This window comes from Rhinopithecus roxellana, chromosome 15, assembly GCF_007565055.1.
Source record: "Rhinopithecus roxellana isolate Shanxi Qingling chromosome 15, ASM756505v1, whole genome shotgun sequence".
In the NCBI taxonomy this organism is placed as follows: Eukaryota; Metazoa; Chordata; class Mammalia; order Primates; family Cercopithecidae; genus Rhinopithecus; species Rhinopithecus roxellana.
In genome coordinates, this window is record NC_044563.1 from 74,313,024 (window position 1) to 74,340,782 (window position 27,759).

General features: G+C 42.0%; 1 protein-coding gene across 2 annotated transcripts; it reads left to right on the plus strand.

Annotated features, from left to right (window-relative positions):
• Positions 1 to 201: 201 nt before the first annotated feature.
• Positions 202 to 25,932, plus strand: BUD13 (BUD13 homolog). Of its 2 annotated transcripts, none has more exons than XM_010371708.2 (10): positions 202 to 383; positions 2,989 to 3,082; positions 7,372 to 7,456; positions 9,523 to 10,200; positions 11,781 to 11,998; positions 13,833 to 13,938; positions 14,596 to 14,734; positions 15,046 to 15,230; positions 15,775 to 15,856; positions 25,529 to 25,932. In XM_010371708.2, the coding sequence occupies exons 1-10, from the start codon at positions 241 to 243 to the stop codon at positions 25,620 to 25,622; spliced, it is 1,824 nt and encodes a 607-aa protein (XP_010370010.1). In that variant the 5' UTR covers positions 202 to 240; the 3' UTR covers positions 25,623 to 25,932. The 2 variants fall into 2 exon arrangements, with proteins under 2 accessions (XP_010370010.1, XP_030774423.1); XM_030918563.1 differs by having other exon boundaries at positions 223 to 383; positions 9,574 to 10,200.
• Positions 25,933 to 27,759: the final 1,827 nt, after the last annotated feature.

Below are 27,759 nucleotides of genomic sequence, written 5' to 3' on the forward strand. Positions count from 1 at the left end.
TTGGATGGATGGATGGGTGGGTGGGTGGATGAAGAGAAGAAACCTGGTAGCGTTGTCCCAGGGCTGTGGAGCGCTTCGAAGGCGAGCGCGTTCCCTGCGGCCGCACCTGCCAGCCGCGCGGTTCTCAGCACCCTCCGCCACTTCCGGCCCTGGCCCCGCCCCCTCGGGTGGCGGGCGTCCGTTACGCGTTGAGGAATTTTGTCCCCAGCGCCGACCCGTCTCTCTGCCCTCGCCGCTGCCATGGCGGCAGCTCCGCCGCTTTCCAAGGCCGAGTATCTGAAGCGTTATTTGTCTGGGGCAGATGCCGGCATCGACCGGGGGTCTGAGTCCGGTCGCAAGCGTCGCAAAAAGCGGCCGAAGCCTGGCGGGGCCGGCGGCAAGGGGTGAGTTGGTACCGGCCGGGGCGGGGCCTGCGACGACTCGCCACCTCTCACCCTTCCCAACTCCGCCCTCGGTCGCCTGGCGACTCCTTCCTTCTTGGGGGTCTCCTGGCTTCTCCGCCGACCCCTGCTCATGCCCAGGGCCCCACTCACATCGCTTGAGGCCCCGCATTGCCTCTGCCGCCCCGCTTACACCTCGAGCCTCTAAGCAGTAGCGTCAGTGCGTTAGAGCCGGCCTGTAACTTTGATTACTCTTTTCCCGCCTTGGTAGACTTCCGTTCTCTCCCATGGAGAAGGAATATTGCGCCCCGAGAATAATGGAGCGGATTCAAAGCCTCTGTGCTTGGATCTTTAGGGTCCGGTACCTGCCTGTGGGGATTCCCAAATCCCAAGGACTTGGTTCTGAATGAGAGACCTCTGATCACCTCCTGTTACTCTTAGTAATAGTCCTACTAACAAGAGAAGTTAACATTTACATAGTTATACTTTTCTTGCCAGGCAACATTATAAGAAATTTAAACATAAGTTTGTTTAAGCCTTACAACAGTACCATGAACTGGGTATTATTTTCAAATGGGAAAATTTTGTGGCCCAATGTAGTGGGCCCTACCAAATAGTTTTCCACCCACAGAATGTGACATTTAGAAATAGGGTCTTTGGAGATGTAATCAGTTAAGACGAGGTCATACTTGATTAAGGTGGGTGCCAAATACAAAATGTTTTCCTTTTAAAAAGAGGGAAGTATGGATACAGACACAGCAACAAAGGAAAAACGACCATGTCTAGATGAAGGCTGAGATTGGATTGGATTTATGTTGCCAAAAACCAAGGTATGCCTGGGGCTACCAGAAGCTGGGAGAGGCAAGGAAAGATTCTCCCCTACGGACTTTCCAGGGAGGATGGCCTTGCAGACACGTGGATTTCAGATTGCTAGCTTCCAGAACTGTGAGAGTTTCTGTTGTTTTATGCCACGCAATTTTGTGGTACTTTGTTACAGTAACCTTAAGGCACTAAGATACCCAGTGAAGTCACATTGTTCTAAAGAACTAGTCTATGTTGTTTTCTGGTTTGGTGCTTGCCTTATTATTGTCCTCGTCTTTCTGCTTTGCTGACTTGTGTGGATCCTTTGGAGGCAGTGCCATGTGATGAAAGTAGCTTGAGTATTGGAGCAGCACTGGTCAGAGTTCGAATCCTAGCTGTGCCACTTTATAGGCTGTGTACCCTTGGGCAAGGTGTTTCATCTCACTGAGCTGCAGTTTCCTTATCTTTAAAACGGGAATAATACTGAATGATAATGCTTTTATGAAGTGGTGGTTGTGATTAGAGGGATTGCATTAAGTGACCCTGGCTTTTTGAATAACTTCTCATCATGGCAGTCATTGTTATTATTGGGGCTCAACTATTGTTTATCCATGTAACAAGCATTTATTGAATACACCGTATTCCAGTTACTGTAGGGTGTTGAGGATGCCTCTGTGAACAAAAAGAAACATAGTCCCTGTTCTTGTGGAGCTTATAGTTTAGTGGGAATACAGGCTTTAAGCAACTAATTACACAACTAATTGATATATTTTCTTTATGATAAATGCAATGAAAGTATTCTAAGAGTTTTTAACAAGAGTTCTTAGTCTTTTTTTTTTTTTTTTTTTTTTTTGAGACAGAGTCTCACTCTGTCACCCAGGCTGGAGTGCAGTGGTGTGATCTCAGCTCACTGCAAGCTCCAACTACAGGGTTCACGCTGTTCTCCTGCCTCAGCCTCCCAAGTAGCTGGGACTACAGGCGCCCGCCACCACACCTGGCTAATTTTTTGTATTTTTAGTAGAGACAGGGTTTCACCATGTTAGCCAGGTTGGTCTGGATCTCCTGACCTCGTGATCCACCTGCCTCGGCCTCCAAGTGCTGGGATTACAGGCGTGAGCCACTGGGCCCGGCTGGGTCCATAATCTTGAGTGAGTGTGGGATGGTGAGGGAATCGGGGGAAGCAGTCAAGAAAAGTTTGCGAGGCTGGGTGCGATGGCTCTCGCCTGTAACTCCAGCACTTTGGGAGGCCGAGGCAGGCGGATTGCTTGCATATAGGAGTTTGGGACCAGTCTGGGCAACATGGTTAAACCCTGTTTCTACAAAAAATAAAAAAAAAATAGTCAGGCACAGTGGCACGTGCCTGTAGTCCCAGCTACTTGGGAGACTGAGTGGAGAGAATAACTTAACCCCGGGAAGTCAAGTCTGCAGGGAGCCATGATGGTGCCCTTGCACTCCAGCCTGGGCAACAGTGTGAGACCCTGTCTCAAAAAAGAAAAAGATTGAGAAGAGTAGATCAGGCAGAGGGAAGGAACTGCATATGTGAAAACTGATGCGTTAGTAACTTGGCTGCTTCCTAGGCACCAAAGGATGACCCAGGGAGGTGTTCAACCAAGGAAGTAGCAGTAGGAGATTAAGATGACCTTGTAGACAAAGACTGGACCATGCAGGATCCTGTAGGATTTTGAACTTTTATTTTAAAACCAATAGATTTAAACTGGTTTTAAATCTATTTAATAATTTAATGGATTTAATACTTTTAGGCTGGTATCCTAGAATGACTCTTTTTGATCTTCTTATTCTCATTTAGAATGCGGATTGTGGATGATGATGTGAGCTGGACCGCTATCTCCACAAGTAAACCAGAAAAAGAGGAAGAGGAAGATGATGGAGATTTGCCTGTGGTAGGTATCTTTGGGGCTGTCAGGATTTTGAAATGAAGCAAGCTTCTCAATTTTTTTTTTTTTTTCAGACGGAGTCTCACTCTGTCACCTGGGCTGGAGTGCAATGGCGTGATCTTGGCTCACTGCAACCTCTACCTCCTGGGTTCAGGCGATTCTCCTGCCTCAGCCTCCTGAGTAGCTGGGATTACAGGCACCCGTCATCATGCCCGGCTAATTTTTTTTTTTGTATTTTTGTAGAGACGGGGTTTCACCATGTTGGCCAGGCTGGTCTTGAACTCCTGACCTCAGGTGATCCACCCACCTTGGCCACCCAAAGTGCTGGAATTACAGGTGTGAGCCACCGTGCCAGGCCAGGCTTCTCAATTTCTTTTCCCAGCTCATGGTAAATTTGTAGGGGGTTAGTTGAGAACAGAAAAGAGGTGACAGTTTCCAAAGAGCTGTTTAAAATAGTTTTCTTTGCTGATGCCTATACACCAACTCCTCTCTTTATGGAGGGCCCATCAGCCTAGAAATGAGACGGATCACAGAGAGAAGACTCCTCAACATCAGTGATAGAGTAATGATGTGAATTAGCTGTGCTTCAGTTTGTTGGAATCTTCCTTAAAAACAATGCTGAGGTTCAGTTATAGGGGACTTTTTATTTGCTCCTTTTTTTCATTGATTTAACCAAACTTTCAAATTGTATATTCTTGCCTAAATACTGGAGATACATAGATTAATAGAACATAGCTATATTTTAGAGTTTATACCCTAGAATGAAAAACAATTTCAAATAAATTTCAACAGTATGGTAAATGTTGGGGATATTTCACATATGTACCAAGTACCATTAGAGCCCAGGGGAGGTAGCATACTTTGTATTCTGTTGGGAGATATCCTGAAAGATGTAAATATTGAGTTTTGAAGGATAAATAAGAGCCAGGTGGACAAAATCATAGGCAAATGACCTCCCAGTGGTTCATGAAACCATTGCTGAGAATTTCTGAGAAACAAAGTGGAAAGGAGAGCTGTTGATAGGCTGAATTCCACTAAAGGTGGTAAAGATGGATTCCAGATGAGTATTTAATATTAATTCCCAGCAAAATTCTAAAATAGATTATTTAAAAGAGGGCTTGCTAGTAATTAGAAGGAAAATAGTGATCTTAGGGAGCCAGTTTAGTTTTGGTCAGAACAAATAAATATTAACAATGTTTGTTGTTATTTTTTAATTTTATGAAAGCAATGCATATTTATTACAGAATATTTGGGAATTGAAAAAAGTTTAAAGTTTTTAAAAGAATAACCACTTATATGGTGACCATCCAAAGATAACTGCTGATATTTGGATGCATATCTCTTCAGGTTTTTCTCTTTAGAGATTATACATGCTTGTGTTTTATTTTTTTGAACATAATTGGGATCATACTGTACATATGGTTTTGGAGTCTACTCTTCTGCTAAATAATATGTTTTGGATACTTTGGTAAGACCTTAAAATATTCTTTGAGTGTATGATTTTTATTGGTTATGTAGCGGTTCACTATATATATTTATTTAATCTGTTTTATTACTGGATACATGAACTGTTTCCACTTTTAAAATATCATACATCATTGTACATAAATCATTTGTAGAAATCAGTTTATTTCTTTATTCCCATAATATGAAATGAATGGATCAAAGGGTATGGTTCTTTTTAGTTATATTCCCATATTGCTTTCCAAAAGGTGCCAGCAGTTTACACTCCCACTAGAGGTAATGAGAATGCCAGTTCGCCTACGTCATCAATATTATTATTATTATTTTTGAGACAGGGTCTTGCTCTGTTGCCCAGGCTGAAGTACAGTGGTATGATCATGGCCCATTGTAGCCTCTACCTCCCAGGTGCAAGCAGTCCTCCTACCGTAGCCCCACAACTAGCTGGTACCAAAGGTGCGCACTTCAATGCCTGGCTAATTTTGTGTATTTTTTGTGGAGATGAGGTCTCTGTGTTGCCCAGTCTGGTCTTGAACTCCTGGGCTCAAGTGATCCTCCCGCCTAGGCCTCCTAAAGTGTTGGGATTACAGGTGTTAGCCACATGCCCCGCCGATATTAAAGAATTATTAAGAAAACAAAACCAATAGCAAACCTATGCCGATTTAGCAAATGAGTAATGGTATCCAGTTTCTTTTTTTTTTTTTTTTCTGAGACGGAGTCTCGCTCTGTCGCCCAGGCTGAAGTGCAGTGGTGCAATCTCGGCTCACTGCAAGCTCCGCCTCCCGTGTTCACGCCATTCTCCTGCCTCAGCCTCCGGAGTAACTGAAACTGCAGGCTCCTGCCACCATGCCCAGCTAATTTTTTGTATTTTTAGTAGAGACGGGGTTTCACCGTGTTAGCCGGGATGATCTCGATCTCCTGACCTCGTGATCCACCTGCCTCGGACTCCCAAAGTGCTGGGATTACAGATGTGAGCCACCGTGCCTGGCCCAGTTTCTTCTAACACTAGTGAAATGAATCATTTTTTATATGTTCATTAGGCTTATGTTGTAGGTGTATTTTATCATTTGCCTTTTCACTTACTTCATAATAGTTTTTATTTATTATTATTTTTTTCAGACAGATTCTTGCATTGTCACCAATGCTGGAGTGCAGTGGCTCGATCTTGGCTCAAGCGAACCTCCTGCCTCAGCCTCCCGAATAGCTGGGATTATAGTTGCCTGCCACCATGCCCAGCTAATTTTCATGTTTTTAGTAGAGACGGGGTTTTGCTGTGTTGCCCAGGCTGGTCATGAACTCCTGGGCTGAAGCGATCCACCCGCCTCAGCCTCCCAAAGCGCTGGGATTACAGGAATGAGCCACCTCACCTGGCCATTTTCTTTTGATATTGTCTTGCTTTTATGATGGCCCAAAAACCTAAACAAAGGAGGCTTTAGTGTCACTGCTCTCTGCATTGGTTAAAACAGATCTTGATTATTGAATTCATTTTTGTAACTGCAAGATCACCACCACCACCACCAGTAATAATGGCAAAACGATTATGATGATTATGATAGCAGTGGCAGCACAGGAATAACTAATAGGTGTAATTTATTGAGCATTTATCATGTACCACGCATGGCTAAGCTTACGTGAATTATCTCATTCGATCCTTATAGCAATCCTTTGAATCCCACTTTTACAAATGAGGAAATTGAGGCTTAGAATAATTTACCAAAGGTTACACAAATGCTAAGTGGCAGAACTGGGGTTTAGATCTTAATTCATCTTGCCCAAAACCTGTGCTTTTAATGCTCAGTGAGAGATCTCAAAACTGGATTATATGAAGAATGATGGTAGGATTTTCAGAGAAGTAGAGGGCTGTTATGACCTGGATTTAAATTCCAGTTCTGCCACTTGTTAGCTTGTGACATTGAGAAAGTTACTTAACTTCTCTGAGTCAGTTTGCTATTCAGTAGTGTGGAGCCTTTCTTTGCAGGGTTATTGTGAGAATCGAGTTAGATTATATGAGTAAAACACAGTACCTTGCACATAGTTGCTACTCTGTAACTAGGATTTATTATGCCATCATTCTTTGAAAATTTGTCATGTGGAAAATGGATCAGTTGCATCAGAGGTCAGAACTAGAATCAATTCAAAGAAGTTATAGGAAGGTAGAGATGAGACCAGTAAAACTAAGAACTTTCTACCATTTTTGAAAAATGCAGTGGACTGCGTTGTAAGATAATGAGGTCCTTGTCAGGAAGGGATTGGGTGAGTGACCATTTATTAGGAATACTATAGAGAAGATTCTGATTTGTTTGGAAGTTTGGAAGATAAGAAATGTGGTTTTAGCTCTTAAAGATTAATGATTCTGTGTACATCTCAGTGGCTCTTTTTGGTTGTATTCAAGAAAACCTATTATTGTGACTACCTACAACAAGAAAGGTTTCATAGAAACCCAAAGTCCTTGATTAGTGCTAGGCATGATGGGGGCCACCTATGTTTTCACTCTTAATGTAGAAGTAAAAGCGTAATAGGAATTTAGTGTTAGCTTACAAGTGGCTGTTGTGTACCTAGCAGGTTAATAAAAAGGTTTGTAATGAAAGAAATTAACCTTTGCGGGGAAATTGATTAATTAGAGAAGGATCTACAATTCAACCAATACAGTGACAATCAGGTGCTTATGGAGCTAGCATAACTGAAGACCCCTACTTATTTCTTCATGACTGTGTTGGATATGTGTGCGCCCTTAGGTTAGGAATCAGAATGGTTGTAACTTCAGGTTCTTGAGACAGTGCTTCTTGGCTGGATCCTGTGGATTTCCTTAGCATAGGAAATCTTTACTCCCACAGGTGGCAGAGTTTGTGGATGAGCGGCCAGAAGAGGTAAAGCAGATGGAGGCCTTTCGTTCCAGTGCCAAATGGAAGCTTCTGGGAGGTGAGTTTCAACAATAGATAAATCTAAATCTCCATTAGTAGGGGAGGTCTTTTTTTTCTTTTCTACACTTTTCTTTTAGAGGAATGCATAGTTTTTTTTAGTGTGTCATTGGTCCTGAAAAATAAAGCAGGAAAAAGGAAGCTGGACTTCTTCAGAAGTAGTAAGACATAGGAACTTAGAAACCAGATGTTCCTCTTTCTCTTGTATTTTGGCATTAGGGTTACTGAGGTCGGTGACTAATTTGGAGGCCTGTGAGCACACATTCCTCTTTGACTCAGAATAGGAGAGCCCTTGGTATATAGGCAAGACTTTGGGAGGAGTTTACAAGAAACAGGAACAGAATTTGGGGGCTTTAGCTACCACTGTCCTCTTCTACAATGAAGCAACTCATTTCTGGGGGGTCAAGGACCAATGTTTTTGTTCTGTTTTTGTTAGTAAATTTCTCTCTTCTTTCCTTAAATATTGGTATTTTACAGTGCATTACCCTCCACTTGCCCACTTTAGACTCTAGGAAGCTAATATTTATAACTTAACTCTCTTGAAAAAAATTTGAGTCCTGGAGACTTGGATAAAAAGCGTTTGTGTGTCACATCTGTTTGAGCATAGACTGGTCTTATTTGCCATGATAGTCCCCTGTCTAGCACAAGGAGCTGCCTTTAATAAATATCTGTAGAATTGTTTAATTGCTAGTAGGCATTTGATTTTTGTAGCCTAATCAGAATTCTTTTCCAAAGAGAATCTTTTGGTCTCCATATCTTGTTTGTCTAGGAAGACACACAGACACACACACAGTGCTTTTCTGTATCTGAATGTTTAGAAAGTCAGTCACACACACTCACTCACTCACTCACTCCTTCACTCCTTTTCTTCTGCCTTGCTTTCACTTCCCCATCCCAATCTGTTACTGGAAATACGCTTACCAATCTCTGATCCTTACTTCCTTCAGATTTACTGTTAGGCCCCCCACAGACATCATACTTTTCTCTGTGGAGTGGATTCCAGTCAGATAGACCTGTTCCCCAAAGTAAAGGAGTTGACTTGTTTTAATTCATTCATTTAACAAGTATTCATTGGTTCCTACCCAGCCTTTATTTTTATTTGGGCTATGGAACTCAATGACAAGAGATAGAGGTAGAGGAAGAACTGGATTGTGAAACCGTTCCAGATGCTATAGATATTTCATTCTGTGGTGCCTTTGAAAATGGAAGGTCTCAGACTTGTATTTTAACTTTAAAGATTTACGTATTTTAAAGATTGCACATGGACTCTGGAGTCAAATAGAGCTGAATTTAAATATTCCTCCACCACTTATTAGCAATATGACTTTGGCAAGTTAGTCTTTCTGAGTATTAACTTCCTCATCTATAAAATGGAAATGACAATATTTATGTCCTAGGCTTATGAGAATTGAATCAGGTAATCTCTATAAAACATTGGCACACAGTAGGTGATTGGTAATTACTTGCTCCTTTCTTTTTTTGTGATTTTTCCCCTCTCTAACAAAGAGCACAGTGAAATGGATTAAATAGTTAACAGCATTTTATTTTGATATTCACCGTTTTAGTCAATTTACCTTTTGAAAGAGGAGTGAGTACAAACTATAAAGTATCTAGGCAAAATATCAGTAGGAGCCACTAGCTGGGAACTCTGCACAAATGAGGTTTTAGAAAGAATATTGGACTGGGAGTTAGAAGATTTGGATTCTAGCCTGTGTCTTCATCTTAGTAGCTGTGACCTTGGGTAAGAAGTCGCTCAGCTCCTCAGCTGAAAACAGAGGCTCTGTTCATAATACAAGGGTACCTGCCCTGCTTACCTTAAAGGGTATAATATGAAAAATGTACTGAAAATGCTTTGCAAATTTATGACTTGGTAGGCGGAGGGGTTATTCTTAAGATATTCATGAGTGGTGATTTGCGGCCACTAAGCAAGAAAACTGTGCAGGCCTTTTGGGCTTTTTGAGCAGTTCTGAGGTATGTGCTGCTGGAGCATGTCTTGAAACTGGGTGTGGGGGTGGACAGAGGGACAGAGCATTTGTGGGAATCTGACTCTTTGTTTTTTGTGTTTAGGCCACAATGAAGACCTACCCTCACACAGGCATTTTCTTCATGATACCCTAGATTCATCTCCTAGGAGAGTCCGTCATGATACCCCGGATTCATCTCCTAGGAGGGCCCGTCACGACACCCCAGATCCTTCTCCCCTCAGAGGGGCTCGTCATGACTCAGACACATCTCCTCCCAGGAGGATCCGTCATGACTCCTCAGACACTTCACCTCCAAGGAGGGCCCGTCATGATTCTCCAGATCCTTCTCCTCCCAGGAGGCCTCAGCATAATTCTTCAGGTGCATCTCCTAGGAGAGTCCGTCATGATTCACCAGATCCCTCTCCTCCTAAGCGAGCCCGTCATGATTCCTCAGATATCTCTACCCCCAGAAGGGTCCATAACAACTCCCCTGACACATCTAGGAGGACTCTTGGTTCTTCAGACACACAGCAACTCAGAAGGGCCCATCATGACTCCCCTGATTTGGCTCCTACTGTCGCTCATTCCCTACCCAGAACCAAAAGTGGTAAAGCCCCAGAAAGAGCCTCTAACAAGACTTCTCCACATTGGAAGGAGTCAGGAGCCTCCCATTCGTCACTCCCAAAGAACAGCAAATATGAGTATGACCATGACCTCTCTCCTCCACGAAAAAAGCAAACAAAATCCCATTTTGGAGACAAGAAGCAGTTTGATTCCAAAGGTGAGCATATGACTGTCCATGAGAGGGACATATGTATCCCTGGGAGCTTTCTTTTGGCCCTTTACTTGTTTTGTTAGGTATAAGAATGGAGTTTCTTTGGGAAAGTTTTGAAAAGTGAGAGGCTGGGTTTGGGAGAGTTAAAGAATTATGGTGGCAGGGAGGAAGGTTTTCATGTATCTTTTTATGTACTCGCCCCACCCCATAGAAAAGTACAATTTATTTGTTGCAGAAGCTTTAGAATGTACAGAAGTGTATAAAGATAAAATGTGACACAAAATTCTGTCATTCAGAGGCAATTAGTGTTGTAGCCAGGGTCATCTTAGTCTTTTTTGGTTTGCCTTTTTTATATAGTTGAGCTCTGGCTATGTAGAACATTTGTATTGCATGTGCAATCTTGCCTGCTCTCCTTTCTTAACAGTCTTCCTCAGGCCATAAAAACATCTTTATGTTAATATGATTTTTAATAGTGTTTCATTACATAAATTTAATCATTTTCCTAATAAAGAATGGTTTTGGTTATTTCTAAGTTTTTGCTTCTGTAATTCTATAATGAACATCCTTGTACATAAACTGTTGTCCCCATTTTGGATTATTTCCTTATCTACTTCTAGATGGATTTCCTGGAAATTCAACTACTTCTATATAGGTTTCCTAGAAAGCTGAGAAGTTGATGTACTGGATCAGAAGATGTGGCCCTTTTAAAGACTGTCGATACATATTGCAGAATGCTATTTGGGAGGTGACTTGTGATGCTTATACAGTCACTAGAATTTAGGCCTGTGCAGTTACATTTTTTACTCCCTCTTTTGTTCCTAGGAACTACTTTAATTTTAAATTAAAGCACTTTGTTATCCTTTAGTCGGAGGATATCAGAATATAATTCTAGGTATTTCTGACTTTTGCCACACTATGGAGAGCTGTCTTTCCATGAGTGGAGTTACTGACATAGAGGAGTGTGTGGAGATCTTACACACCAGTTACAGTCAGTGGTCACTTGGGAATAGAATGCCATCTTCTACCTGTTGGTCTTAAAAGTTGTTTCTGACTTTGCTCTTCTCCTATGTCATCCATACTTATGTTTAGGTTAATGATAATTCTTCATAGAAAAACTAAATAAATATTGCACATTAGCTTGGTAAGTTATTTTCTTAGATTCTTCCAAGGGGATTAAAGAACTCTTTGGCCAGGCATGGTGGCTCAAGCCTATAATCCTAGCACTTTGGAGGCCGAGGCAGCCGAATCACCTCAGGTCAGGAGTTCAAGACTAGCCTGGCCAACATTGGCGAAATCCCATCTCTACTAAAAACACAAAAATTAGCTGGGCATGGTGACATACACCTGTAATTCCAGCTGCTTGGGAGGCAGAGGCACAAGAATTGCTTGAACCCAGGAGGCGGAGATTGCAGTGAGCTGAGATCACACCACTGCACTCCAGCCTGAGACTCTGTCTCAAAAAAAAAATAAAATAAAATAAAAGGAATTCTTTAATTTCTAGGTTCTTCTCCCAGCCATAGGAGATTTCATGTAAGTTCTTCACCTAGGGGACATCAGAGTCACACAGATTCTTTGTTCCTATCCAGGTGACTGCCAGAAAACAACTGATTCAGACCTTTCTTCTCCACGGCATAAACAAAGTCCAGGGCACCAGGATTCCGATTCAGATCTGTCACCTCCACGGAATAGACCTAGACACCGGAGCTCTGATTCTGACCTCTCTCCACCAAGGAGGAGACAGAGGACCAAATCTTCTGATTCTGACCTGTCCCCGCCTCGAAGGAGTCAGCCTCCTGGAAAGAAGGTCAGGATTTTCAGGAGCCATGTCCTTCTTTTTGTGTGACTCTTCTCTCAGTTTTATATATGTCCCAGAGAAGCCAAGAAGAAGGATGTAGCTCTTAGAAGTGTAGTAAATCTTAGTTAAAAGGACCTTTGGAGGTCTTTCTTTCTGAAGGCAAACTGGCTATAACCTATCCCAGATGGACTTACAGATACCAGATTTCCCAAGTAGCTTCTGCTTTTATAGCCTCTTAATTCTACGGTCTCATTTTAACAGGTCCAGAAAAGCTGCCTATTTTCTTAGGATTAAACTAGGGACTGTAATTTGCAGAGTGGAGTTTGGAGCACAAACGTGTCAAACGGATCATTTGGCAAGATGCTTAATATCTCTAAACCTCAGTTTCTTTATCTGTAAATTGTGGATAATAGTAGTACCTACTGTGTACAGTTATTATGATGATTAAGCCAGTGTAAGTAAAACTCTTAGCACAGTGTCTGGGACAAAGTAAGTATCTAGTGTTAGTGATTTACTAGTATAAATTGGACTATAGGCCTCTGTATCCAGAACTTAAGAACAGACACTTAAAATATGAAACCACTTTTAGAAATCATGTTGTCTGAAAGGTCAATGTTTTGTTTTGAATTCATGATAAAGCTTGATGAATTAGCCAAGAAACCCAAAAATCCATGTGAACCTTGAGTAATTATATTGTAAAGAACATTGGTAGTAGTAAAGGAATCTTATTTGTGAGTTGTTAAGAAACAGAATGATAGAGCCTGTGATGTGCATTTTTCTGCCCAGTGCAGACTTATCAGGTAAATCTTGTCTGTAGAAGACTCTTAAGAAGACTGGTCCTAGGCCGGGCGCGGTGGCTCAAGCCTGTAATCCCAGCACTTTGGGAGGCCGAGACGGGCGGATCACGAGGTCAGGAGATCGAGACCATCCTGGCTAACATGGTGAAACCCCGTCTCTACTAAAAATACAAAAAACTAGCCGGGCGACCTGGCGGGCGCCTGTAGTCCCAGCTACTCGGGAGGCTGAGGCAGGAGAATGGCGTGAACCCGGGAGGCGGAGCTTGCAGTGAGCTGAGATCCGGCCACTGCACTCCAGCCTGGGCGACAGAGCGAGACTCCGTCTCAAAAAAAAAAAAAAAAAAAAAAAAGAAGACTGGTCCTGGCAGGGTAGACCAGCTTGTTCTTTACCCTGGGAGTGAGATTCTTCTCTTTTAGGGAAAAAAGAGGTCTCTGTTTCAGCTGGACCCCTCGACATTTTATATATCTGTTTAGTTCATGGAAAACTTAATATTAGTCTAATTTGGTTGCTTAAGGATATCAGGATATACTGTGTGCTTCATTCGTGGGCTGGTTTGCTATCTTGATACTAAGTGGAAATTAGCAAAAAGTTTTCATTTGGTTAGATCTTTTGTTATTACCCTGAAATATATCCACAATTTAAGGATCTTAGGTTTGCTTGAGTTTGTACTGTAAATGGAATATTTTATCAGTGTTGGTCTCTAATGGAAGGCTTAGTACTTTATACTGGTTTCTGATCAGATGACCTGAGAGAATCTTCATGTGTGCAGTTTATTTTCTGAAAAGTCAGAAATGCAAATGTGTAGCTCTCCCTTTAACATATTGTTAGTTTGTGTTTCTGCTTACTCTTAAACTTGATGGTTTTGATGCAATTTGATTTTCTTTTATAGTTTTTGAATCCTGTGGTAATTAATGAGAATGTAAAGCTAGAGTTTGAGGTTTAATTATTGCTGGTCATCAGACACAAATGCAACTAACTGTGTACCCATGGAGCCTACTGCCACATCATCTCGTTAATGTTGGATGCTCCCTTTTCCATTGCATAGGCTGCACACATGTATTCTGGGGCTAAAACTGGGTTGGTGTTAACTGACATACAGCGAGAACAGCAGGAGCTCAAGAAACAGGATCAAGAAACCATGGCATTTGAAGGTAAAAATAAGAAAGTGCAGAGACCAATCCAGGCTCATGTTTTTTTTTTTTTTTTTTTTTTTTTTTTTTTTTTAAATTTAGCTTATTATACCTGATATTTTAAACTTTTAATTGCTATGAAATTTCAGCTCTGGTTTTATGCATGGTTATAATTTCTCAGTGAGTCCCAGTGTTTCTTTCCTTCTTGAAAAATGCCATTTCGCCCAGGCGTGGTGACTCATTGTAATTCCAGCACTTTGGTAGTCCGAGGCGAGTGGATCAGCTGAGGTCTGTAGTTCGAGACCAGCCTGGCTAACATGATGAAACCCCATCTCTACTAAAAATAGAAAAAAACTAGCCAGGCGTGGTGTTGCATGCCTGTAATCCCAGCTACTCAGGAAACTGAGACAGGAGAATCGCTTGAACCTGGGAGGTGGAGGTTGCGGTGAGCCAAGATGGCGCCACTGCACTCCAGCCTGGGCAACAGAGCGAGACTCCATATCGAAAAAAAAAGAAAAATGCCATTTCTCAGGCCCAGTGCCAATATGCACCTAGATGTTGGTAGGAACTACTTTGGTCTGGCTGCAGAAGTTCTTATCTAGCATTAGAATCCCAAGTGGTTGATTTGATCTCTTAGAATGTTATATCCTGATATTTGAGTATAATTTTCCTTTGCAGCTGAATTTCAATATGCTGAAACCGTATTTCGAGATAAGTCCGGTCGTAAGAGGAATTTGAAACTGGAACGTTTAGAACAAAGGAGGAAAGCAGAAAAGGACTCAGAGAGAGATGAGCTGTATGCCCAGTGGGGAAAAGGGTAAGGGAACCACTGAAAGGGTAAACAAGATGGCAGTGACTGGAACAAGTCATTTCTCTGCTCTTCTTGATCACTCACTTTCTTATGCCTTCAGAGCTGTTATCAGTAATGGGAAATTTGGTGTGCTGAATCTTCTTCCTAGATATTGATATATTCCACACTTCCAGTGGATATTCTGGGAATTTTACCCTGCTCAGTATTTGCCCTAGGGTACTACTAGAAAGAGGAGAGTCTCCAAATTTAGCAGTATGGTCCATCTTGTGTAGAAGTGGAAATGTCATAGCAAACACTCTTGGTTCTTTTTTGCCCAGGCTTGCCCAGAGCCGGCAACAGCAACAAAATGTGGAGGATGCAGTGAAAGAGATGCAAAAGCCTCTGGCCCGCTATATTGATGACGAAGATCTGGATAGGATGCTAAGAGAACAAGAAAGAGAGGGGGACCCCATGGCCAACTTCATCAAGAAGAATAAGGCCAAGGAGAACAAGAATAAAAAAGGTGGGACTTCTGGGAATCATCAGAGCTGGAGGTGACTTGTGAAGAGAGAGAGTCTTTAGGATGCTGTTACATAGCTGTATGCAAGGAAGGATTTCCCAAATAATTTAAATTCATTGTATTTGTGAGTTTAGATTCAACTCAACTGGTCTTTCTATATGAAAATTTTTCCGAGCCAGGCGCGGTGGCTCATGCTTGTAATCCCAGCACTTTGAGGCGGGTGAATCACCTGAGGTCAGGAGTTGGAGACCAGCCTGGCCATGGTGAAACCCCGTCTCTACTAAAAATACCAAAAAAAATTAGCTAGACGTGGTGGTGCACGCTTGTAATCCCAACTACTTAGGAGGCTAAGGCACGAGAATCGCTTGAACCCAGGAGGCGGAGGTTGCAGTAAGCCGAGATTGTGCCACTGTACTCCAGCCTGGGTAACAGAGTGAGACTCTATTAAAAAAAAAAATAATAATAATAATAAATTCCCACATTGCCATCCAGCTCTGAATTAAATTATGTCATTAACTAAATACTTTTTTCTTACTCCTCTCTTTAGTGAGACCTCGCTACAGCGGTCCAGCACCTCCTCCCAACAGATTTAATATCTGGCCCGGATATCGCTGGGATGGAGTGGACAGGTAAGCCTGGGTATTTCTTTCTTTTTTTTTTTTTTTTTTTTTTTTGAAACGGAGTCTCGCTCTGCCGCCCAGGCTGGAGTGCAGTGGCCAGATCTCAGCTCACTGCAAGCTCCGCCTCCCGGGTTCATGCCATTCTCCTGCCTCAGCCTCCCGAGTAGCTGGGACTACAGGCGCCCGCCACCTCACCCGGCTAGTTTTTTGTATTTTTCAATAGAGACGGGGTCACACCGTATTAGCCAGGATGGTCTCGATCTGCTGACCTCGTGATCCGCCCGTCTCGGCCTCCCAAAGTGCTGGGATTACAGGCTTGAGCCACCGCGCCCGGCCAAGCCTGGGTATTTCTTACTTTTTTATTTTCTCTTCTACCTGACTGTAACCTTCCCTAACCACTCGTAAGTTGCTCCACACTTTATTTCATTCTCTGCTTTAATCACAAGGTGAAAAATATGCACTTTGCTTGCTTCTATTTCTGAGGTCCCCAAATCCTAATTTTTCATGCTTGGAACACTCCTCTTTCTGTTTCCTTTTCATAACACTTTTTAAAGCTCTGTACAAACAACTCAGGTGGTTCAGATAAGACACCCTTTGTTTTGGACATTGGTTACTTGTAATGATATTTTCTAAGGTTTAGAGGGGTCGAGTGGTGAGTCGTGGTCTGGAGCCTTCTATGTGATATGTCTTTAAAATGTAGCCTCTGAATCTTTATTCACTTTACGGTCTTAGGAGGCAATCACTTTTTTTTTTTTTTGAGATGGATTCTCGCTCTGTCGCCCAGGCTGGAGTACAGTGGCCGGATCTCAGCTCACTGCAAGCTCCGCCTCCCGGAGCCATTCTCCTGCCTCAGCCTCCCGAGTAGCTGGGGCTACAGGCGCCCGCCACCTCACCTGGCTAGTTTTTTGTAGTTTTTAGTAGAGACGGGGTTTCACCGTGTTAGCCAGGAGGGTCTCGATCTCCTGACCTCGTGATCCGCCCGTCTCGGCCTCCCAAAGTGCTGGGATTACAGGCTTGAGCCACCGCGCCCGGCCGAGGCAATCACTTTTAATGTCTCACAGTCCTCTACCACCTCATCTGTCTACCTACCAGCATCTGTACCCACATGCTCTAACTTCCTGTCTCTTATGATGGATGAACTATATTTGCTTCCATTCAGAGTCAGTTCGTGTACTCACGTATTAGATCCTATCTCCTCTTGCCTACTAAAGGACATTGTTTTAGTATCTAGCACAATAATTCTCAAACTTTTTAATTTCAGGATCCTTTTACACTCTTTTTTTTTTTTTGAGATGGAGTCTCGCCCTGTTGCCCAGGCTGGAATGCAGTGGCGCAATCTCAGCTCACTGCAACCTCTGCCTCCCGGATTCGAGCGATTCTCCTGCCCCAGCCTCCCGAGTAGTTGGGATTACAGGCGCGCGCTGCCATGCCCAGCTAATTTTTTATATCTTTAGTAGAGATGGGTTTTCACCATGTTGCCAGGCTGGTCTCGAACTCCTGACCTCAGGTGATACGTCCACCTTGGCCTCCCAGAGTACTAGAATTCCAGGTTTACAGGATTACAGGATTACAGGATTACAGGTGAGCCACCATGCCCAACCACTCTTGTTTTTTGTTGTTGTTGAGGCAGAGTCTTGCTCTGTTGCCCGGGCTGGAGTGCAGTGGTGCGATCTCCACTTCCCGGGTTCAAGCAATTCTCATGCTTCTGCGGCCTGAGTATTTGGGATTACAGGTGTGCATCACCATACCCAGCTAATTTTTGTATTTTTAGTAGAGACGGGGTTTTTGCCACGTTGGCCAGGCTGGTCTTCAATTCCTGGGCTCATATGATCGTCTGCCTCGACTTCCCAAAGTGCTGGGATTACAGGCTTGAGCCACCGTGCCTGGCCTACACTCTTAAAAATTACTGATGACCTCAAAAAGCTTTTGTTGATGTGGATTATGTATATTGATATTTACCATGTTATAAATTAAAACTCAGACATTTAAAAAGTGTTTATTCATTCTAAAAAATAATAAACTAATTACATTAACATAATAACTTTTATTATTATACTTTATATTCTAGGGTACGTATGCACAACATGCAGGTTTGTTACATATGTATACATGTGCCATGTTGGTGTGCTGCACCCATAATTACTGTATTTTTAAATGAAAAATAACTACATTTTCCAAGTGAAAAAATAGAAGGATAGCATTGATTTACATTTTTGCAAATCTCATTAATGTCTGACTTAATAGTAGGTAACTTGACTGCGTTTGTCTGCTGTGATATGTTGTTCAGTTGAAGTATAGGAAGAAAATTTAGCCTCACACATAGGTAGTTAGAAAGAGAAGGCATATTATATTTCTTAATGTTAACACAAAAACTCAACAAGTGCTGGTTTCTTAAAGGTGAGCTATGTGGAACCTGAAACCAGATCAAAGAACTTTCATTACTGTTATATTAATTTTTTTAATATTTTTTAGTGGATCGTTTACCCATGCATGATTTTATAACATCATGCATTGGTCATTTGTAAAATATTGGTTTGCTGAGTTTTTCAGACCTTCCAAATGTTGACGTATTTCCACTATACAATATCAGAAAGTCACTTTTGTTAACATCACTTCTGGTCTCATCACAAAAATCTTTAAATAATGGGCCGGGCGCGGTGGCTCAAGCCTGTAATCCCAGCACTTTGGGAGGCCGAGGCGGGCGGATCACGAGGTCAGGAGATCGAGACCCTCCTGGCTAACACGGTGAAACCCCGTCTCTACTAAAAATAGAAAAAACTAGCCGGGCGTGGTGGCGGGCGCCTGTAGTCCCAGCTACTCCGAGGCTGAGGCGGGAGAATGGCGGGAACCCGGGAGGCGGAGCTTGCAGTGAGCTGAGATCCGGCCACTGCACTCCAGCCTGGGCGGCACAGCGAGACTCCGTCTCAAAAAAAAAAAAAAAAAAAAAAAAAAAAAAAAAAAATCTTTAAATAATGGGAAGTTAAAGAGTTCACAGGTTTTCAGAATTCTAATTTACACTTGAAAGTTTAAATGTTATCACTGGCATCTCCATTGCTTGAGCTGTTTCCATTTAATAGCTTAATTTCTCTGCTGAGATTTCCCATCTGTTCATTATGAGATATTTTCCTCTTCTTGAAAATATTTATGATATATAATTGGTGCTTTAAAGTCCTTCCTGTCTGCTAATTGCAACATTTGATTCGCCACAGGATTGGTTTCTATATTGGCAGCTTTTTCTTCAGTGTGGGTTACATTGCCCTGTTTGTTTACCTGTCTAGTCACTTTTTAAAATTGTTACTAGACATCATGAATGATACACTGTAGAGACTTTGAGTTCTGTTACACTGTATTGTCAGTTGTTTTCCTTCTGGTAAAGCTCACTTTGTACAATAGCTTTTTTATAGATTCCATCAGATTTTGTACCTAGAGGGTCGTTCCATCTTTGCATACAGTTTGATTTCTTACTTTCCAATCTAGATGCTTTTTGCTTCTTTTTCTTGCCCTGTTGCATTAGCTAGCACTTCAGTGCAGATGTCGAATAGAAGTAGTGAGAGCAGACATCTTTGCTTTGTTCCTAATCTCAGGAGGAAAACATTTAGTTTTTTACCATTAAGTGTGTTGTAAGCTGTAGGTTTTTTGTAGATACCCTTTATTGAGTTAAAGTTCCCTTCTATTCCTGTTTTGCTGAGAGTTTTGTTTTCAGGAATGTATATTGGATTTTGTTCAAAATATTTTCTAATTATCCTTTTGGTTTATTCTTTGCTCCATGGGTTATTTAGGAGTGCATTAATTCCAAATATTTGGACTTTTCTAGATATCTTACTGCTATTTACTTGTAATTTAATTCAATTTTGGTTAGATAATATACTGTAATATTTTGATCTTTTGAAATTTGTTGGTCAGGCACGGTGGCTCATGCCTGTAATCCCAACACTTTGGGAGCCCAAGGCAGACGAAATTGCTTGAGCCTCAGAATTTGAGACCAGCCTGGGCAACATGGCAAAACCCTGTCTCTACAAAAAAATATAAAAATTAGTCGGGCATGGTGGCACACGCCTGTAGTCCCAGCTACTCTGGAGGCTGAGGTGTGAGGATCACTGAGCCCAGGGAGGTCGAGGCTGCAATGCACTGTGATTGCACCACTGCACTCCAGCCTGGATGACAGAGTGAGACCCTGTCTCAAAAAACAATAATACAAATGAAATTTGTCAGATGTGTTTTATGGCCCAGTATGTAGTCTGTCTTCTGAATGTTTCGTTTGCACTTGAAGAGAACGTATATTCTGTAGTTATAAAAGGTAGTGTTTTATAAATGTCAGTGAGGTCAAGGTGGTTAATAGTGTTTAGATCTTAGATCACCTATGTTCTGGGTTTTTTTGTGTCTGTATTTTTCTATCAGTTACTATCAATTGTGGATTTTTTGTTTTAGCTGGTTTGTTTTTCAACTCTAAAATTTCCATTTAATAGCTTACATTTCTCTGCTGAGATTTCCCATCTGTTAATTATGAGACATTTTCCTCTTCTTGAAAATATTTATGATACATAATTGGTGCTTTGAAGTCCTGTCTGCTGATTGCAACATTTGATTCACCACAGGATTGCTTTCTATTGACTGCTTTTTCTTCGATGTGTATTGCATTTTCCTGTTTATTTACCTGTCTGGTCACTTTTTAAAATTGTTACTAGGCATCATGAATGATTCACTGTGGAGACTTTGAGTTCTGTTTTACTGTATTCCTCTTAAGTGTGTTGGTTTTTATTCTAGCAGGTAGCTAACATGGCTGAACTCCAAACTTTCTCCTTTGCAGTGGACCGCAGCTACAATCTCTGCTCAGTTCTTTTAGTTTCTAGCTGCCCTTTTTTTTGTATTGGCCTGATGGTATTTTCTCTACACATGTGTTGTTTAACAGTCAGCCAAGGATTTGAGTAGGGTTTGTATGTAGATTTTGAGGTTCATCCCTTTTGTAGTTCCTTCTCTTTCAAGATTTCCCTCCTAATTTCCTAGCTGTTCTGCCCACTTTGCACTAACTCCTCAAGCCAGTAAGCCTGTGGCTTTCTGCCTTCATGAGCTGTGCTGTTTGGGAAGTTGCCCTCTAGCAAATCTCTTCTCATATATAGACTTCATCCAGTTTATACTTACTTTTGGTCACTCTTCCACATGTTCAAATACCTGTATTTCTTTATTTTGTCTAGGTTTTATGGTTGCTAACTGAGGATAGGTTAGTCTGCTCAGGTTACTCTGCAGTGTCTAGAATCTAACTCCCTACCTTATATGGGCCTAAGGCATTGTCTTCTGTCCCTCATGGTGCCATCAAAATCCAACAGCCAGGTGTGGTGGCATGTGTCTGTAGTACCAGCTACTTGGGAGGCTGAGGCAGGAAGATTCCTTGAACCCACGAGTTAAAGTCCAGGCTAGGTAACATAGTGAGACCCCGTCTCTAGAATAAAAAAATGTAAAACTCTTTTTTCTGATATTGGCAGATGTCTATAAGATGACTATAGTTCCTCATCTTGTTAGATATCTTTAGGGTAGCTGTGGTTACAGGCTAGCTTACTAGTTCCGTTTGCGGTTCACTACATGAACTGCAAAAAGTATGTAGGCTTTTGGTAGAAGGAGGATTTTTCAGAATACTCATTTGCCATACATACGGCCAGAAGTAGATCTTTTTATAGTACAACCCTACAGATGTTCCCTGCTACCGAGTTTTTGTTTTTTGTTTTTTAATTTTTGGACCCAAAACAGAATTCTCCCTGACCTAGTTTTTTACTAGTGTTTAATTTGTCTTCATCTTTCTCAGTTGCTTTTTTCTACTTCTTGTTCTGATTTTATCCTAGATTTCTCCTCTTATTTCCCTTTGTCACCCTTGCTTTCTTTCTGTTATTCATCTTTCATCATCTTTCCTAGTTTTGTCTCCATTGGGCCCACTGCAAGGGGATATTTCCAGAACAGATATATAGTATGTTACAGTTGGAAAAATCCATGAGGTAATTACCCAGCCCCTATTAATTAAAAGAGAAACTAAAGCCCAATAAATAAGCAGTTTGCCTAGAGGCATGCAGTTTCCCTGAGAAAGCTGGAATTAGAACTCTGTTCCTGATTCTCTGGTCCAAAGCTCTTTCCACTGTGAGTTCTCCTGCAATTTGTTTTCTGATTCTGCTTAGGATTTGGTGTTTGTTATTCATATGTCCTTTGTGTTATCATATTAGTATAAATCTCTTAAGACCTTGTTACCAAGGTAAAAAACAGTGGTTTCTTTAGTGCTTTGGAGTACCATCCATGTTTCTAAGTTTGGAGAGGATGCCATTTATAATAAACTTCCCTTCTTCTTCTTTTTCTTTTTTTTTTTTTTGAGACGGAATTTCGCTCTTGTCGCTCAGGCTAGAGTGCAGTGGCATGATCTTGGCTCACTGGAACCTCCACCTCCTGGGTTCAAGCGATTCTTCTGCCTCAGCCTCCCGAGTAGCTGGGATTACAGGCGTGTGTACCACACCCAGCTAATTTTTGTATTTTTTAAATAGAGACAGGGTTTCACCATGTTGGCCAGGCTGGTCTCTAACTTCTCACCTCAGGTGATCCACCCACCTTGGCCTCCCAAAGTGCTAGGATTACAGGCGTGAGCTGCCATGTCTGGCCAAGTTTCCCTTCTTAAAGCCCTCCGTTACTCCACTCATTCCTTAAGGGAAAGTCTTAGCATACATGTTATAAGTGTAAGCAGCTAGGTACTAGGTACTAGGGATTCCATGATTAATGAGAGATAGCCCCTGAGCCCAGGAGCTCACTTTCAGTCTAGAATAGAAGACAATTTCAATGCTGTTTAGTTAATGTTACTATAGAAGATTTTCAAGATGTTTTGGGAGCACAAAGGAAGAGTGAGTTGAGCCTTAGGAGGATGTGATCAGGAAGTGCTTCCTAACGGATGAAATATGGGAGCTGAGTTTTAAGGGATATTGGTAAACCAGCCAAGATAAGAAGGAAAGGAAGGATGTTAAAGGAAGAGGGTCCTATATGTGCAGAGTCATAAGGCTATGAGACACCATGGTGATACCAGGTGGTGGGGGGTCCATAAGTAATTTGCTGTTGTTGGATAGCATGAAGTTTGAGATGGATGAGAGAGGTTGGCAGACCCTGATCACAGAAGGCCCTGGAAGCCTTTCTGAGGAGCTTGGTCTTTACCCTAGAGGTAAAGGGGAGCCACGGAAGGATTAAAAACAGCTCTGCAATTTAGATAGACAAATCCATTGTAGCAGTAATACTAAGGATTTGAAAGGCACAAGATTGGAAGGATTTGAAAGGCACAAGATTGCAAGGCTTTTGCAGTAGCTCAGGCTAAAGGTAATGAATGTCTGAACTATGACCTTCAGGCAGTGGTAGTAAGGATGGTTAGTAAGAGAATAGAAAGTGGGAATGTGGTTAGGGGTGAGCTGAAGGGACCTGTTTGCTGATTTGGGGAAGAGGAAGGAGGAGTCACTGGATTTGGCAACAAGGAATATCATTGATGACTTGAAAGGGCTAGTTCCATGGTATAGTGAAACAATGGCCAGGTTCTAATGTATTAAGGAGTGAATGAAAAGTGAGGAAACAAATAGTGAATACAGGCTGTTTCAAGAAGTTTAGATAAGAAGACCAAGAGAATGCATGGTAATTAGAAGGGATTTGAGGACCACTCACTACCTCCTTGAAATTCACCCCTGTATTGTTTTCCATGACACCCTACCCCTGGTTCTTTTCTCTGATCATTCTTGGGCCACCTTTGCAAACTCCTCTTCCTCTGTGCGCCTCTTAAATCTTTCCCAGGGCTCCATCCATAATTTTTAGCTGTTCACACTCTATGTGCTCCCTCTGGCCGATTCTTACCTAGTCATGTTTTCAACTATGACCTATATGTACATGATTTCCAAATCAGTATTTGCATCTTGGTCTGGTGTATTTAGCTATGTGTTTCTCTATTGATTTGGACTTGAGAGATTTCAAATGCATTGTATTTAAAGCTGAACTCATCATCTTCTACTGTAGCCTGCTACTACTCTTGTGCTCTCTAATTTGCCTCCTCCTTCTTTGTCCTTGTGTACCTAATCGATTAGTCCTACTAATTAGTCTTACTAATTTTGCCTCCTGTATCTTCTCTCTTCCATCCCTCTTTATCATTGTCTTCATCATCTGTTGCCTGGACCATTGCAGTGATTTTCCCACCCCAGATCTCCTCCAGAGTGATCTCTTTGAAATGCAGTTTAAGTTCTTGCTTTAAATCTGTCCTTTCTGGATGAAATCTAAGCTTTTTACCATGGCCTACAAAGCTCATTATGCATTGGCCTCTGCCTACCTTTCCAACTTTGACTCATGGCTGTTCCCTTTGTTGTACTTCAGGCTCCAGCCATACCAGTTTGCCTTTGGTTTGCTGCACATACCAGGCCACTTCTTATTTCTGTGCCTTTGTTCTTGTTGCTTATTCCGTTCTGAAATGACCTCCAGACCCTTCTGACCCTTCCCATCCCCAGTGCTGTAGTTAACACAAAGCCTTTACTGATCATTCTTGCCCAACCCTCATGTCACCTTTTTATCATACCTCCCCAAAGCTGATTCCATGATACCCCATATGTATTTCTGCCAGAGTTTAAGCGGTTCTTTTAATTTATTTGTTTAAATGTCTGTCTCTTCCACTAGTCTGGGAGTTCATCAGAACAAGTGCTGTGTGATACTCATTTTCATGCAGTGCCTACCATGGTACCTAGTATATAAACAAAATTCAATAAATGTTTTTGTAATGAATGGACAAAATATAAGATGTGGACATCAGCTGAAAGAAAACTGGGCTTTTAAAGAGTGGCAAATGTGGCCGGGCGCGGTGGCTCAAGCCTGTAATCCCAGCACTTTGGGAGACCGAGACGGGTGGATCACGAGGTCAGGAGATCGAGACCATCCTGGCTAACATGGTGAAACCCCGTCTCTACTAAAAACTACAAAAAACTAGCCGGGCGAGGTGGCGGGCGCCTGTAGTCCCAGCTACACGGGAGGCTGAGGCAGGAGAATGGCGTGAACCCGGGAGGTGGAGCTTGCAATGAGCTGAGATCCGGCCACTGCACTCCAGCCGGAGCGACAGAGTGAGACTCCATCTCAAAAAAAAAAAAAAAAAAAAGAGTGGCACATGTTTGAAATAGCTGTCAGAGTGGGGGAAGGGTCTGAACAAGGACCAAGAAAAGGATGAATGATATATTTCATCCCTTTGATTCTACTGCATATACCTTAAATATTTTCTTTTCCTTTTTTTTTTTTTTGAGACAGAGTCTCACTATGTCACCCAGCCTGGAGTGCAGTGGCACGATCTCAGCTCACTGCAGCCTCCACCGCCCACGTTCAAGCGATTCTCCTGCTTCAGCCTCCTGAATAGCTGGATTACAGGCACCTGCCACTGCATCCAGCTAGTTTTTGTATTTTTAGTAGAGACAGGGTTTCACCATATTGTTCAGGCTGGTCATGAACTCCTGACCTCGTGATCCACCCGCCTCAGCCTCCCAAAGTGCTGGGAATACAGGTGTGAGCCACCATGCCCGGCTATGCCTTAAATATTTTCATATGACTCCTTACTTTCCCCCCTTTTCATTATATTGTGAACTCCTCCCTTTCTTTTAAAATAAATGTCTCTTTCAGGGTTCTGGCTGAATAGTATATCTCTTTTGATTGCAGATCCAATGGATTTGAACAGAAGCGCTTTGCCAGGCTTGCCAGCAAGAAGGCAGTGGAGGAACTTGCCTACAAATGGAGTGTTGAGGATATGTAACTTGCCTGAGGCTGTGGGGGTGGCTGGGCTGTGGTAGTGGGCATAGGCAGTGAGATATCCAGCAGTAACAGTTGTCTGTGCTAATAATTGGAGCCCACAAAGACCAGCACCCTGTTGAATGCCAGTTTTGACCACAGAAGAATATTCGAGACCTGATGCTTGGACTGAGGTACCTGTACTTCTTGGGTATGACAACACCAGCTGTTGCTGGCTTTCAGAGGAAGCATTGATTTCTCAGTGTACCAGGGGTTGTTCTTGGTTAGGGTTTTTCTTTTCCTTTTTTAAATAAACATATATTTATTTTTTTAAATTATTTTCTTAACTGGGTATTCTGTTTTGGGAAGAATACAGGCTAATATTGAACCCGTGGGGATTTGGGGGGTGGTGGTTGAATTTTTCACAATCTAGAAAGCAGTGTGAGTAAAAACTTTTCTTAGTGATAGATCCTTCCTTTGAGAAAACAGGAATTAGTACTAAACTAGGCTCAGGAATAGACACACAGATATTTGGAGCCATGGTGTATGATAAAGGTAGTGTCACAAGTTAGTAGGGAAGAGATGGATAATAGTGCTCAGAAAATTGACTTATTATATGGACAAAAATAAAGTTGAACCCTCATACCATATAAAACAAAAATCCCAAAGTGATTAAAGACCTAAATGAAAGATACCATGATACACAGCTAGTAGGAACAAATGGCAGATGTTTTTGTGCCTTGGGGTAAAGATAAATTTCTTAAATAAGACCCCAAAGCACAATGCATAAGATTTGGTAGCTTTGATTACTTTGTAATTAAAGGTTTCTATTTGGCAAAGCATCCCATAGTCAAAGCTAAAAATGGATATGGATTAGGAGAAAATATTTTCAGTGTCTAAAACTGACAAGGATTGCATATACAAAGGATAGAATATAGAAAGAGCTTCTGCAAATCATGAAGAAAAAGACAAATGAAATAAAAATATGCAAAAATATGAATAGGTAAAATCTAAAGAGAAAAACCAGAGTGGCTCATAAGTATATTACCTCACTAGTAATTAGAGATATGCCAATTAAAACACTGAGTTTCTACCTTACATCTTAGTTTGGCAAAAATAAGCAAGAGACTGATCTGATGGGGAATCAGAACTCATGGAATATTTTCTCTTCTCTTCTCTTTTCTCTTCTTCTTTTCTTTCCTTTTTTCTGTCTTTTTTTTTTTTTTTAAAGACAGAATCTCACTCTGTCGCCCAGGCTGGAGTGCAGTGGTGCCTCCACTTACTGGATTCAAGCAATCCTCCCACCTCAGTCTCCTGAGTAGCCGGGACTGTAGGCATGTGCTATACAATTTTTGTTTTTTTAGTAGAGATGGGGTTTCACCATGTTGGCCAGGCTGGTTTTGTACTCCTGACCTCAGATGATCCGCCCGCCTTGGCCTCCCAAAGTGCTGGGATGACAGGCATGAACCACTGTGCCCGTCTACATGGAATATTTCAGCTGGTGTATTCATTTTGGAGAACAAATGAATGAAACTTACTGAAATTAATATCTAGGGAGCAATATTGCAGTTTTTAATAGTGTGGCTCTGGAGCTGTACTGCTTGAATTTGAATCCCAGCTATGTCATTTGCTAGCTGTGTAGCCTTTGGTAAGCCAGTTAACTTCTCTATGCCTTAGTTTTTTTCATCTGTGAAATAGACATAATAGTACCTACCTCAGGTTTATTGTAAGCTTCGAACAATGCCTGGCATACAGTAGTGTCAGAAAATTATGAGCTGTTATTATTATCACCGTCATCATTATCATCAAGTGGGGTAGCCAGCTTCCAAGATGGCCCCTAATGATCTCTGCCCTCTGGTATATAAGCCCTCGTATAGTCCCCTCCCACAATAAACAAGGTTGACCTGTGTAACCAATAGGATGTACTAGAAATGTGTGACTTAGGAAGGTAGGTCATAAAAGGTATTAAAACATCTGCCTTGTGCTATCTTGGATCCTTGCTCTGGAGGATGCCAGCTTCCATATCATGAGGACACTCAAGCAGCCCTCTGGAGAGGCCCAGGTAGAGAGGCACTGAGGCCTCACCAATAGCCAGCACCAAATTGCTGACTGTAGGAGTGAATCACCTTGGGAGTGCATCCGCCAGCTCTACTCAAGCCCGC